This window comes from Seriola aureovittata, chromosome 8, assembly GCF_021018895.1.
Source record: "Seriola aureovittata isolate HTS-2021-v1 ecotype China chromosome 8, ASM2101889v1, whole genome shotgun sequence".
NCBI classification, from domain to species: Eukaryota; Metazoa; Chordata; class Actinopteri; order Carangiformes; family Carangidae; genus Seriola; species Seriola aureovittata.
The window spans coordinates 20,444,511-20,459,320 of NC_079371.1; the positions used below are offsets into that span (position 1 = coordinate 20,444,511).

A 14,810-nucleotide genomic window follows, 5' to 3' on the forward strand; every position below is an offset into this window, starting at 1 on the left:
TTCTCCTGTTTCTGCATTCCAGTACACTAAAAGACAGACTAGAAAACTGGGTGAGACTTTCTGGCGCAATGCTGAGTTTGTTTGAATACTATTTGAATTAGAGGGACTACTGTGTGTCGATTGGTAATTACACATCTGAGTATACAAAATGACACATGCAGTGGAGTACCCCAAAGCTCCATTCTTGGGCCACTTCTGTTCTACATGTTTCCACTATTATGGAAAACAACAACATATGTTAATATACTTCTGCATACAACACACAGATTTAAATAATGGTATTATCAGGTTTTAGGATTGAACAAATCAGTGATTGGATATGCCTCCTGATCTCCTACTACATTATCCAGACCTCAGAGCAAGAAAGCAGCATTCAGTTTTTATGCACCACATAACTTAAAGAAACTACCAGAAAACTCCAACTTTCAGTAGTTTAAATCAGGGCTTAACACTTTTGGGTTTTCCACTGCCTTTAATTAAATTAAATTTGGGACTGTTTATTAATATCGCGCACTGCAATGTCACAGAACTGGAATTTTTATTCCCATCTTTTATTCTATTTAAGCTTATTTCTGTCATCTACGTTGTGTTACTCATTTTAAATCATGTCTTAATGTCTTACATAAAGCACTTTGAATTGCCTTGTTTTTGAACAGAGCAACACAGATAAACTTGCCTTACCTTACCTTGTCCTTACACTTCTGTGTCTGTGGTGAGAACATTAATAGTATGGTCACTTCCTCTTTAAGCCAAGTCATCAGATAGCTTTGTCACCTCCACTCAGCTCCGATAATGTGTCTTCATATCATCTCTCTCACACAGGTCTACTCATACATATTCATTGGAAATCAAATTGAAGAAGCTCCCCCGTCCCCCCATCACTTTAGCAGAGGTATTCATGGAAAGCCATTAACCTGTTAATGACCAGCATGCTGTAATGGTCAATTAACTGGCATTACACATGCATTTATTCAATTTGTGCTGCAGAGTTCAAATATCACATCAAAACATTAAATGAGAGGTCTCCAACGTGCAAAAAATGCAGATAATGTTAATGGTAAATATATTATATTTTATTATCAGTGTTTGTATATATATATAAGTGTGTATGATGTATGTTTCTAGTGCTTCCCTAAACCAAACACTTCACTACTCTTTCCTCAGGATAGGAAGAAATTGATGCCGTTCTCCACTGAGATTTGTCTGTAGTTGCTGTTGTCATCGCTTCAAACTGCCGGGTCATTACTGCACCACAAGCGGCTTGGCTTAATGTCTTTTGACTTAACACTAATGACAGACTCTGCATCTGTCCCTGCGGGGAGGAGAGCGGACGAGAGCACTATGAAAAGTCACACTAACTCTTACTTGCAACAATTAAGGCAGTGATTCTCATTTCATCAGTTTTCTTAAAGTATTTCCACAAGGATGTTTTGGGTTTTAATATGATGATATTAACAAAAAAATTAGAAGAGGAAAGAAGTTGAGAGGAGAGGAGAGAAAGCGAAAGGGAAGGATAGGAAGTAAAACATAAAGAAAGAAAAGGCGATGAGAAGAAACAGATCGTTCACAGCTTCTTTTCCTCTCCACTTTTCTCTCCACCTTCTTTCCCACTTTCTCCATCTTTACTGTATCGCTCCTCTCCCTTCCTCTTTCACCGCCTTTTCCCCCGCTCTATGTACTGTGTTGGATAACCCATGCATATTTAACATAGCTGCATCTTCAAAGCTATGAACTTATTCATTAGCATTTAGAGTGCTAATGAAAGCACACAGAGTGCTAGCACCCTCGCTGTTTCCCTACACCTCCTCTCGACTCCCCTCATCCAACCCCACGCCACAGTGCACTATCTACAGCACCTCTCTCCCCCCAACCTGTTCAGCTACAGAAGGACAGACTTAAAAGTTAAAAGAGAGAAATGTGTGGGAGAGGTAGCAGAACCCCACAGGGTTTGCTTTCTCTCTTCATCCGCTACCAGCACCGTCACTTCCACAGAGTGTTGTTCTATTCATGTTTCACCCTCCTCCCATTTCTCCCTCTCTCCTTGTTGTAGCCTGACTGGGAATGAAGAGGAGTTCCCAGTGGTCTTGAAGGTGTGTTGTTCATTCCTTCACATGCCCTCATTCTCTGTGTGTCTGTCTGTAATCACTCTCTCTTAGCCTCTTCCTACACACATACACGTAGACTGGAAGCGGCTGGATGCTCAGCTAATTGGACAGGAAACAATTCCCCTCTCCTGTTCACTTCCACTCAGTGAATGGTGTGAAAAGTGGGCTCCTTTTCTCACAGCAACCTGGGCCAAATGCAGTGCACATCCTCCTCTTTTCTCAGGCTGTGGCCTCAGTTTCGGTCTGTCCCCTCAGTGTCTCTCTCACACTGCCCCTTCCTGAAGAGATAGAAGCCTTTGAAGCAGAGGCTATGCACTCAAAACAGGGTTGGATCTCTACACTGCCTCCACGGCTACAGATTAATTGCTCTCCCACACAAATAGACAGGAGCCCATGCAGGTAGCCTGATTGACAGAGAGCAAGAGAGAGACAGAGAGTATACAGAAGCAATAGGAGGAGGAACTGGAGGGAGTGATGAAGAAGGAGGAGGAGGAGGAGAAAGGGGGGGGCGGACACTGGAGATAGTGGGTGTTTTGGAGAAAAGAGGGGTCTGGAATGAGAGAGTTAATCTGCACAGGAACAGATTGGCTCCGCATCCCTCCTTCCATGTCCTTCAAAGCAAAGCACAAATTCAGCACTCTGAGACACACATGCACACACACACATAAACTCATGGGAATCCACACAAAAAAGAAAAAAAAATCCACATGGTGAAGACTCGAGTATGCATTCCATACTGTGAATGTGCATATGCAAGGATTTACACCGCCACTAATGGCAATAGAAGGTAATCCAGTTCCATCACACATGTGAACAAGTATGGATGTATAGGCAACACACTGCTCTAGCTCACTCAATGGCCCATTGCTGCTCTCCATTTTTGGCATTGCCATTCTTGGGGTGACCGGAGAATGGGGTTGGCGACTTGAAAGATATGGGTCAATAAAACACAAGGGACGTGTTAGCTCGAAAGGAAATTGATTCTCAGCGGCCAGAATGTGCTGTGACCTTCACAAACCTTGGCAGGCGCTCTTCTTGTGACTTTATGAGAATTGAGCTGCATTTTGTTCCTTGTTTGTTCCAAACAAGTCCCACAGCTGTTGCCGCGGCCCCTCAGCACTTCACTGTAGTCAGTAGTCTGGACTCTTCACCTCATGGAAGAGCTCAATTGATTTCATTGTAGTTTAAACCATTCAAACCATTTCACAACAGGAACGACCGAATTACTAAGAAATATACCAGTAAATTCATTTATATATTGAAATACTTTGCTCTCATGTTTTTATATGTAGATAATGTGCTATTTCAAGTAAGTTTTATGAGAAGATCAATACCACTGTCATATCTGTCCATTAAAGTTATATTCCTTAAAACTTTCATGAAATGAAACCTTGTATTTGATTCTATATATGGTCGGCCATTATTTCAGCAATAGATTTTTAATGGATTGAAGTCATGACGTCACATCTGGAGACCTGGAGATTACAGTTTCATTTTGGCTCTCTATATGGTAGTTTTCATTTTAGTGCCAGAGTCCACCATTCCCATACTGGGTTGAGTGTTGATGTCTGCCATGTGATCAAAGCAGAGACATATGTGCCGCAGGCAACCAGCAACTGTGATTTTTTTCTGTATGATTTGACTCTGAGTCATGTTCTGGGGAATGATGAAATGTGAATGTACTAGAGTGCTAAGAGTGTGTGAAAGACGTTAGATGTCCTACTTGTTAAAATGTCTGTAGTTCTGCTGTTTTTATTGACTGTGCTCACTTCCCTTTTGTTTCTCTTCCATTACCTCTCAGCTGACTTTTCCACCTCTGTTCTTTTCTCCCACTTTCCACCGCAAGTAAAAAGTCAGTCAGACTGCATCAGGCAGCGATTGAGATCATTAGAGCTGCTGATTTAACGAGCTCATAGCACCCCTCCCAGCTGTGGCAGTAAAGGTTTGTACTGCTGACATAAACACACACACACACACACACACACACACACACACACACACTCAAACTTCCAAATTGATTGGCCCAACACTGATTTCCCTGGGCAAATATATGATGCGTGGTTGCTTTCATGGGAAGGAGCTGTCAGCTCCATCGCCTGCAATGTATACTGCAACACATCAGCCATGATATTGAACCTTGTGTGTGTGTGTGTGTGTGTGTGTGTGTGTGTGTGTGTGTGTGTGTGTGTGTGTGTGTGTGTGTGTGTGTGTGTAAAAGAGAGCGAGAAAGAGGAACAAAGAGGCAGACAGTCAAACCAGCCTCAAAGGTTTCGGAGGGATTTCATGATTAGAAAATTAATTACATTGCATTTGCATTTTTTTTTCTTACATTACATTGCATTACATTTTTAATGAAGATTTTCAAGGCCTGATTGGAGGCTTTTCCACTGTCGCAACAATTTCAACAGTATATTTTATTCTCCCTGCCTCTGGCTAAATAGTCAAGACGACTACTATCATATGCAGCCACTTCCACTTTTAGTCTGAAATGGTTCTTATGAAAGCAGTTCATGAGTAAACACTGGCCCGTAAGATTGACAGCTCGAGGTCCCGTTAATCATTTATTTTCCTTTGACTGTCCCTGTAAGCGTGTCTGATCTCATTTGGACTGACCCTGTTAGCTGCACAGAACGTTAATTTGTTTTGATTGATCCTAAATGCTTGTTAGCGGAGGCAGAACATTCATACAGAGAGACAGTAGGCTTGATATTCAAAATTATGAGATAGGAAGACAGTTAGGTAACATATCAATTTACACCCCGCAAATTTGCTGTTGCCACATTCACCTGAAATTATTAGGGGATATGCAAACAAATCTAAAGAAACAGATTTGACATGACGATAACATCCCCCAATTGTTTATTGCATGTTTCCTGTAGTAGAAGATGGTGGAGAGACTAAAAGGTTTCATGTAAATACAAGACATGTTTATCCTCTTCAGTAAAGCAATTAAGAAAAAAATGAGCAATCTCATTTTTTCATTGTAATTAAACCAAAGTGTCACAATTAATTGACCATTACACTGTATGTTGAGTGAATGCTTTGAATTGCTACACACAGGACTTGCAGTAGTTGTCATAGGTGGTTTGATAAACCATAGGTGTCATTTCACCAGCTCACACCTCAGGGAGTGACAGAATGTGGTTTTTGCTGAGTGGTTAATACTGTAAGTCTTTTTCCCACAGGACATTTTGACATGTCACAGAATGAACAGCACATGTGTAAACAATAAAATTAATGACGGCTCAGTTCCATTTAGCAGCTTCAGTTTCAGGATCCTGGTATTTTTCATGCTCATCGTCAGTCTGTCATTACTTACTGGTGCGCTTGAATATAACAGAGCCATTGTTTATGTTATTAGTAACACCTATACCTGTGCATTTCCCCCACTGTTCCAGTATTTCCTTAAAGCAGCTGCAGAAGGATGTTTTTAGTGTGTATTGGTCTAAAGTTGTTGCTATATGACGCTGCTGACATAAGTAAATGGGACATAAATACACCGTCTTTACACTGAATTACTGTCATCACTGTCGACCATGTGACTACTCCACCATTTCCTCAGAGCTCACAGTGAGTTCCTGTTAATCAGGAAGAAATCTGTGAAGATAATTTCTAAGGATTTGGAGAGAGTCTGACTAATAACTAATCATCTCACAAAAAATCTACCTTTTGAAATGTGGCTGATTTATCATTTACTTCCCTTTCATGCATCGTTAAGCAGCCATAGCTATGACTTTCCTCTTCCTTCCCTTGTGTCTTCACTGCTAGACAATGGATACAAAAGCCCCCTGAGTCTGGTCCTATTGTACAACTCTGCGTCCTCCATGAGTTCATAGGTATTCACAATATTTCCATCTCCCCCGAGGGGATTAATCATGATGCAGGCCATTATAATTTGTTCCCTGAAATTTGTCATGTTTGTGTGCGGCGATGCTCGATGTTCTGGAACCGCACAAGTATCGACTCCATCAATCAGTATTACCACAGTAACATTGTGAGAGCTCCACTTCCTCTGCGTCCAGTGGAGGGGAAAGGCAATTATGCAGGTAGCATATGAGGGAGAGGGAGCTGGAGACAGAGCCAGAGAGAAAAAGAGAGAGAACACCTGAATAGCATTAAAAGGATAGACAGGAAGAGAGCATGTTTATTCCCCACATCACTTAATGTTTTTCTCTTTCTAATGAATGCCTGTTTGATAATTGGCATTATCTGATTGACTGTGCTTCATGTATAAACAGCCTCCATGGGTATCTGAGGCTGAATGATACAAATATTAAGTGTGACCATCTGCAATGCCTTTCCCTAATTTGGTAAGTGAAAATTGCCCTTAGGCAGAGTGTACTTTAAAGGACTATGCCAGTGATTTTCTATGGTGCTCATTGACTACAAGATACAGAACTGATGCTATGCATTTTTCTGTGTTTTCCCCCTTTTACAAACAGGAGTCAATTTCCACTCAATTCAAGATTATAAATATACTAAAATATACTGATGTTACTTGAAAATCGCCCTGAATCACAATTAACACCTTTTTTCAGTTAAATTATTGTGTTGTGATGCAGCTAAAATTACTGATTGATTTGAAAAATTTGAACCGAATAGCCGTATAACAATAATGTAGCTTTGGAAATAATAAGAGCAGACATAATATATGCACTGTGATGAGTACCTATATGGACCTAATTATCTAACCTAGCCTAACTAACTAGCCTGAAAGTATTGTTTGTGTAGTCATAGCTTGATAGCTTGATAGCTGATAGCTTATTACCCTGTGCCACAGAGCTCCATTGTTGTGCAAAAACTATTAGAAAAGCATCAGAGAGTCACACTTTTGCACTGGATGATATCCTCCTTCATGGGCACAGTCATTTATTTTGAGTCAATCTCACATACATCATCTTGCTGCCGTAAATACTCAGTAGTGCACAGGATGTTTTCATCCACAGCTGAAAATAGTTCAGAACAACTTAATTTGCTATTGTAGAGTAACTTTGAAAAACTACAATGCCCAGATTTTTAAAGAAATTATAGCCTTTTGTTTTAATGAATGATTTATTTCCTCAGTAGGAAACTATGGACGTGGGAATGAGAGCCACAAGCAGACTGGGGAAGTCAGACAGCATTAAGAAACACATAGTTGGTTTTGATCTTTTCATGGAACTTGTTAACAGTAAAACGGAATACCATCAGCCTAACCTTTTAGTAAAAAGTGTTCAAACCACTAATGAGAATAGAGTTTATCTTTAGAGGACTAAGAATACCTCTCTTCTTCTAAAACATGGTAAGTCAACTCTCAAATAACTTTCGGACTCTCAGTGTTTTCGAAAGCCCCAATCTTCTCTGACTTCTAAAAGGAATGCTTCATCTCTGGGCAGACATGCTAAATCAATTATGGGGGTGACTAATTAAGCCACATGTCAATAACTCATCCCAATTAAGGCACAGAGCAGAAATCAGCCATACACTGAGTCCAGGCCGCTCTGCTGCTTATCGATTCCGTGCTAATGCCAGGCATTTGTCCAAGGCTGCTGGTGTACTTCCACAGTGTCTCTCAGTCCGTCAACAAACGCTGTAATCAAGTCTGCAGATAAAGCGAGTAACAAGCCAAAACCGTCAGAATCCATTTCTGATTTCTGAGTGTTACATGAAAATTGATCAGTTCAACGCAACTGCTAGATCACATTGAGAGGGATGGGGACAATTTTCACACTATTACTTTATGAATTGTGGTTTGCTGTGCTTCTTTTGCCAAACAATAGCACGCTCAGTTGGTCTAGTCTGCCTTTTTTTTTTTTTTTTACAGTTCTCAAAGCCAAATGGACTGAAAGTCATGATGATTTTTAAAATAAATAAATGGGATGCTCTCAGTTTATCTTTGTTTCCTACGTAATTTAACTCAGAGATCAGACCAATCCATGAGAGTTTAAAAAAAACATTTTGTGTTTATCAAAGAGAATATACTTTACTTTCACCATTGAGAAGTTTACAGTATATATTGTAAACTACTATCACTAGTCACACAATGTCACGAAAACGTGCTAGTGACTCAATATCAGCGCTGCAGATTTTTAAAAGGCTAGTACCAATATTGAGATTATGTGCTTTTAACTTTCAGACTTTTTTGACAATTTTCAGGCCAAGAAAAATTAAGAAATATTTAATAGGGAAACTCTGGGACAGACAAGGGTTTTTAAATGATAAACATTAAAAAAAAAAAAAAAAAAAAAGTAAATACTGTGGATATTAATGACCATCAGGGGGCATAAAAAAGGTTGACAGATACACAGCCACTATCATAGCCTACCTCTAGCTTATGAAGTGGTTTTGGCTAATATGTAAGCAAACAGATGCCTACGTTTACACCCTGCAGGCATCAGATAACATTGGCATTCATTCGGAATCGTGTTTGTAGTCACCTGACAAATGGAATTTCATTACTTACTGACCTTTACGCTCATTTTGGTCTCTACTAATTCTTGAGAAAAATATCTGGCTCTTTAGCTGCTAAGTTCTTGAGCGTTCACCAGCTAGTTAGCCACTAACGTTTTGTCTCTGGTTTGGTGCTGGTGGGTAGCCTTTGATTGGTTCATCAGAGCTTGCTTGTTGGAAATAGGTGGGGGTTGATAGAAGTAGTGAGACTTAACAATAAAAAAAATCACATCAATGTGCTAAAAAGGCAAAAAAGTTCTGTAGAGCTTTAGAGGTTGTTTGTTATCCTAAATTAAATCTCTTTTTTCAGCATTATCTCATAATTTACACAACCTGCTGTGATTGTATCCACTGTTAAGATAAAAAATACTGATGAATTCAGGTTGACAATACAAACCATCAAATAAGATTGAGCTGTTGTACTACTCCAGCAAATTGACATCTAAGACCATCCCTTGTGTTTTTGTTCTTAGTGTCAATAGATCGTGTTGTCCCTGGAGTGATATGTCAGGTTGACATTATTTTACTAATCCATATCTTCTCCTCAGCCTGTTTGACATATTTTGCTCCTTTGTCACCGCAACATACTTTTTATAGTTTTGCCTCAGGCAGTATGACGTACACAAGTACTTGACAGCACAAGTGCGGTGGCTCAATTATAGGAATAACATGCTGGGGATTTTTTTTTCCCCCTCCACACTCAAACTGGAGTGGAGAGAGCAGATTTTGACGGATTAGCCTCATTATACTCTTCACATAGACTTCTATTAAAAACCTCCAGACAGGCACTCACATTATCATCTATGATGGAGACATCTTTTGGAACAAAAAGATGGTGTATTTCCTTCTTTCTGTTTCATGTGTCTGATCGTGACGATATTTTTAACCTAGAACAACAAGCGGTTGCCTCTGTGATTGTTATTCCTCTACTTGGCACCATAGAATATTTTTCCATTGTTACTTATGCTATTCTAAGATTTATTTGCATTAATCAGGATTTTAAAAAAGATTGCATGATGCACATTACACATGGGGCACTGCAGGCACACAACACAAAGCACACCCTAACAGTGAAATAAACACCATGAAATGGGCTGGGAAAATATGCATAAGTCAAATGTGTTCTTGCACACAGAGAATAAAATGTAAAAAAAAAAATAAATAAAATATTGTAATGAAAGCCTGCCCAACCATTTATGTCTTAGTTAACCCCTCATCATTTTGAACAAAGGCGGGGAAAATTGACCATTCTGCCAGTTCTTATAGGACAGCCATCATTCATACATTAGATAACCTTTTACTTCCTGCATTTCTATTGCTCGAGTGTGTAAAGCGCTATGGCCACACTTTTTTTTTTTATCAGAAATGTTTCTGCTCAATTGGAAACATTGGAAGTCAAATTCAACATAAGCTTCTAATCTTCTAAATTTCATTTTCTTGGAGCAATGTGTTTGCGCCTGCCATCGTGTTGTGGATACAATGAGTGGGGAAAGTGATTTTTAACTAAAGAAAGTACCCTGCGTTGGTCTGATAAATGAGCTCATCCTTAATCCTAATTGTGTCAAAGGCAGGATTTACCACTTCATTTTCTAAACAAGCACCGGGGCATCACACCGTGGTGTGGTTTGCAATCAATCTCATGTGAATATCGCCGGTGTTGGTTAATTTTGCAGTGTGTACAAAAGCATGGGGGCATGCACCTCTTCCTTCAGGAAATAATTGGCTGTAGCTGTCAGTAAATACATGGTTTAAATCATAACCCCCCTTATCAGCTGCTCGCCAGTCCTGCGCTGTGTGAGAGGGAGGGGGGAGCACGCAAAGCAAAAGTCCTCTCTCACATTCAGAATTTTCACATTTCATATTAAACCAAGCCAGTTTAGAGAACGAATCTTGGCATTATTAAGTCCATTTTCCAGAGTGTGCCTTTTCCATCCTCAACCTCCTTAAACTGAAAATTTTACTTGCAATTCAAATGGCCTTGTGCTTTCAGCTCCCAGTGATTGAGAACAGATTTCTCAGGTAGCTAGAGTAATCCCTGGTGGAGATGTTTCCATCCAGCCAGCCATCCATTTATTGTGTTTATTTTATAATCCTGTATTACAGGCAAAGGCAAGACTGACTCATTTTGTTTTAAGACATTTAATCATTTTCTTAACAATGAGTTGGAATCAAATATAGATTTTAAAAACAGGAAAATCATATGGTATTATGGAATTATTGGTCTTTATGATGGAGACAGCATCATCTGTTTTGTCAGTTTTTTTTTCTTAACTACAGTAAATAGACATAATAATAGTGTACAATCACATATCAATCCAACTGTGATGATAAGGTTTAAAACTCATATGTTCCTTTAGCTTTCACTATGAGAAAGTAGACATGTTAACTGTATTGTACCAATGTGTTCAAAACACACAACATTTGTGTCCATTTGGATGTAAATAATACAAACAGTATATCCTAGAATTGACAAATTAAACCTTTGTTATTGAAAATGGAGCAGAGCACAATGGTATGGAGATTCTGTGTTTTTATATCAGTAGACTATAAGAAAAATGACTTTAGGGATTATCGTTTCTCTTTGCAGTGGGAGATAATAGCAGTTGAAGGTCCATTTAGTAGCTGCTCTGGAGCTTTTGGTCACATCACGTGGTCTGCAGATGGAGATTGGCCAGTTCATGTTCACTTTAAGTACTTCTCATCCATATTGGCTTGAAATTTGAGGTTCAAAGTCCATTCTTGACCTTGGAAACATGAGGAAAATTTGGACTGCCTTTCAAAATCATGTGATGAAATGTGGGAATTTACATATGAGATACTGTATATATATAAATCTTATCTTCTAAACTGCATATTCACATGTGCCTTAACTGTATCCTTGAAATGACTTCTGGGTAAGATGTGGCATTTGGAGTTTATTCATTGAGAGTAAACTGAGCTGCTTTACTTTCTCAAGAAATTCCAAATGCTGTATATGGGCGAATAAGGGTATCACATTTTACAAAAATGCATAGGATCACAAAAAATGATTTACCACAAAATAAAACTGGTAAATGAATGGCAAACCCTTGCGACTCCTGAAGGACCTGTGGGTGCGCACTGAGTTTGTACACTGCAAAAAATATGCATCCCGTAAGTCATTTAGTCAAAGTATCGAGCGTGAAGATGTCCTTCTTCTTCAGAAGTGAAGGTATCATCAAGCAGGGTGAGACAACATAGATTTGTTTCATTGTTATAATTAATTTTTACTTTTTTAGGGAATGTTTGTTATTTGTTCATATGCCATTTGCTTTATTACAGCTTTGTTGCAGGGACACTTGTTTCTTGACATGTCTTTAAATAGGCGAAATTTTCATGCAAGCAACAATCAAGTGAAATCATCTCGGCGCCTTATGGGAAATTGATTTTCAAATTTGACACCGAGACTCAACAGCTTTTCAAAACGCGGGCGTATTTTTTGCAGCGCGGCTCATGCTGAAGTCATTCTCCGTCTCATACAACAGCAGCCAAGGACAAGGGAGCATCAGCAGAGAGAGGTAAAAGAGGAGAGAGAAAGGTGCCTCCTCTCGCCATTGCTATAATTGTCTCGCTGTTGAATCGATGTCGGTGTAAGAGCCGCTCTAACGGGAGGCGACAGGAGGAGAAGCGTGGGATTTAACTTCACACACGGACAAACCTATGCTTGGATTTCGGCTCTTTTTCCCTTCGCCAATGCAAAAGGAAATATGCAGCGAAGCTTCACCATCCTCTACACCAGTTTACTGGGGATGTGCTTGGGTTCAAGCTCAAGTTTTCCAAGTAACATCAATATAGGTGAGAATGACGCACACGCAGAATTAAAACCTCTATTTCAAGTTTACCTCGTGTGTTTCTTTTTTTTATGTGTGTGTACGTGTTTTTGTGTGTTTTCATGATATGCCCTCGGCTCCGCTGTTGTCCAGTATTAACTCCTGATTCTTTGCTGCTCAACAGGAGGATTGTTCCCAACCGAATCGCACGAATATGAGGTTTTTCGGTTCGCCCTGTCGCAACACCAGGACATCCCTAAACTGGTGCCGCAGGTGGATATGGTCAAGATGGGGAATAGCTTCTCCATGACATATGCCTGTAAGTATTATCTCACTGGAAACATATTAGAGTCACTGCTATTTGGCTGTTTTCTGGCTGTTCAGCCGGTTTTCCTTCCTCTCAGTCCGTTGATCGAATTGTTCAAAAGCGCATGGAACTCCAGGAGTAGCATAAAACCTGCACAGGCTATAATCGCATATATCACAGACCTACTGCAAAGACTCGCATGTGTTAGTATCTTATTAACTGTTGCGTGGGACCGTGAGGGACTTCTTTTCTCTGCCTCCCTCTGCATGATTGCAGCGTGATTGTGCGCTCCAGGCAATCCACGGTGATTTAAAACCAAACCTCTGCAGCAGCAGCAGCAGCAAATCCTACAGTCATATAGCATCAGCTTTTTACAGCTATATGAATTGTAAAACGACTGTCACTGATCCTAGTGCGTCTTTCCTTCTTTAAATCGAGGTATAAAACAAAAGAAGCAGAACGCAGATCACAGCTCTCAGGCGATGTGAACAAAGAGGGAAAACGACTCTAAATGCATTTCTAATTAGCCACGGATCACAATCCGATTATTTTATTCTGGCAGAACACGTACTATTAAACCCTCCCACCTTAAAATCTCTACAAAGATCTCGCGCACATGCATGCACGCACAATATATATTTCAACTTTCAGGACTTTATGATTACCGGCCCTATCTCTGTAGATGTGGATTTATTGGACATGTTTCAAATGATCTATAATTAATTCATGTGAGGAATAATTCTAACAGAGGAGGATGGCATGGTGGCAGTGGGATGCAGGATTTATGGTCAATAAGGAAGTTTGAAAAATCATTATTCTGAGTCCCTGGTCAGAGCAGCAGGGAAGCCATTCTCCTGTGGGTGATAATGTGTGCCATTATGCCAGCCAAACAAGAACTCCATGTCTGAGCTTTACAAAAGAAATGCCAGTCTAAATTGTTTCTTCTTTGTTAACCCTGCACTTATCCCTCCTTTGTATTCTGACAAGATTTTGTCGCCCTTGAGGCTCTTCAGCCGTGTTTTTCCCATTCCATCCTCGACTCCTCTGTGTTTGCCTGTGGTTCACTCACACTCACTAGTGAAGTCGTAGACTTCCAGGAGATACCCTCTGACAACCGTGCCTTCCTGCCTCTCTGGAAGGTGTGTTACATTGCCTCAGCAATCGACATTCGATTACTACTGTCAGTCATCAATTGTTGCATTTCCACTTTGAAACCTGTCTGGAATTCAACCCTGGTCTTTGATCCATCTCTGCTGGCTTGCATGCAGTCACAGATTTCAATCGTAGCTCACAGAATAAACAAAGAGGTGGAAAAAGCACAATGCAGTTTTATAAGGATGGAAAATAGGAGCATAATGACACTCTGACTCAGAAGTTTAATGTAATGCAGTTGTAGCAATCCTTATGAGATTCAGTTATGGGCTTTGAATTGAATTGGAAATAAAGCATTATGTGCAACAGCACTAATGTAGATTTATAGACATACAGCGTTGGTTGCCATCGAATGTTGAACGCTACACTAAAAGGAAATTTACACTGTTCTGTCAGAGTATAGTGTAGATAACCCTGGGTTTTTTTGTATTATTTAGCAGCACCTTCCTATACCTGTCCATAAAACCCAGACTTTGTGAAGTTCATCCTGTTCACAGTGGGCATGACTTATTTTGCGGAAATGACTTTAAGAATATGATAAGAGCTGTGGAAAATATTTAGAAACCTGGACAGTCCTCAGCCACCACCCCACCCCCACCCCCCATCCCCCCACCCCTCCTTTAAGCTATTTAGGCCAGGGACTCAGACCGAGCTGTGTAATGAAATGTAAACACACCCAAGATGCCCTCATTAATGAGATGGTCCTCTGCTCAGAAGGGAATGTGATGTGAATATGAGGGTCAGGCTGCTGCTGAACGTCTCAGGGGATGTCGCTAGTGGACCAAATGTGAACCTATAGCAGCAGTTGGGGGGGGGGGGGGGGGGGGGGGGGGTGCGCATTAATGTCTTAGTCACAGCGTGCACCCAGTGGAGAGACAGCAGCATATACAGTAGGGTGTTAAAGAACAATATGGCGATTTGGACTCAAATGTCTAACATGCAGCATGGCGCACCTTCTGTTAACTTCTCCTTTTTTTTGTTTTTTTATTGATTCGATTGATATTATCAGCTCTAAACTCCATTGATATA

General features: G+C 40.2%; 1 protein-coding gene across 5 annotated transcripts in view; it reads left to right on the top strand.

Moving 5' to 3' along the window:
- Positions 1 to 11,774: 11,774 nt before the first annotated feature.
- gria1a (glutamate receptor, ionotropic, AMPA 1a) overlaps positions 11,775 to 14,810 on the top strand; it is a 65,555-nt gene continuing 62,519 nt past the window's right edge. For 2 of the 5 annotated variants that reach the window (XM_056382634.1, XM_056382636.1), the window contains exons 1-2: positions 11,806 to 12,347; positions 12,507 to 12,641. In XM_056382634.1, the coding sequence (XP_056238609.1) occupies positions 12,260 to 12,347; positions 12,507 to 12,641 (223 nt within the window). In that variant the 5' untranslated portion in view covers positions 11,806 to 12,259. Of the gene's footprint in view, positions 12,348 to 12,506; positions 12,642 to 14,810 lie in introns of all 5 variants that reach the window. The other 3 variants (XM_056382638.1, XM_056382635.1, XM_056382639.1) reach the window with 3 other exon arrangements.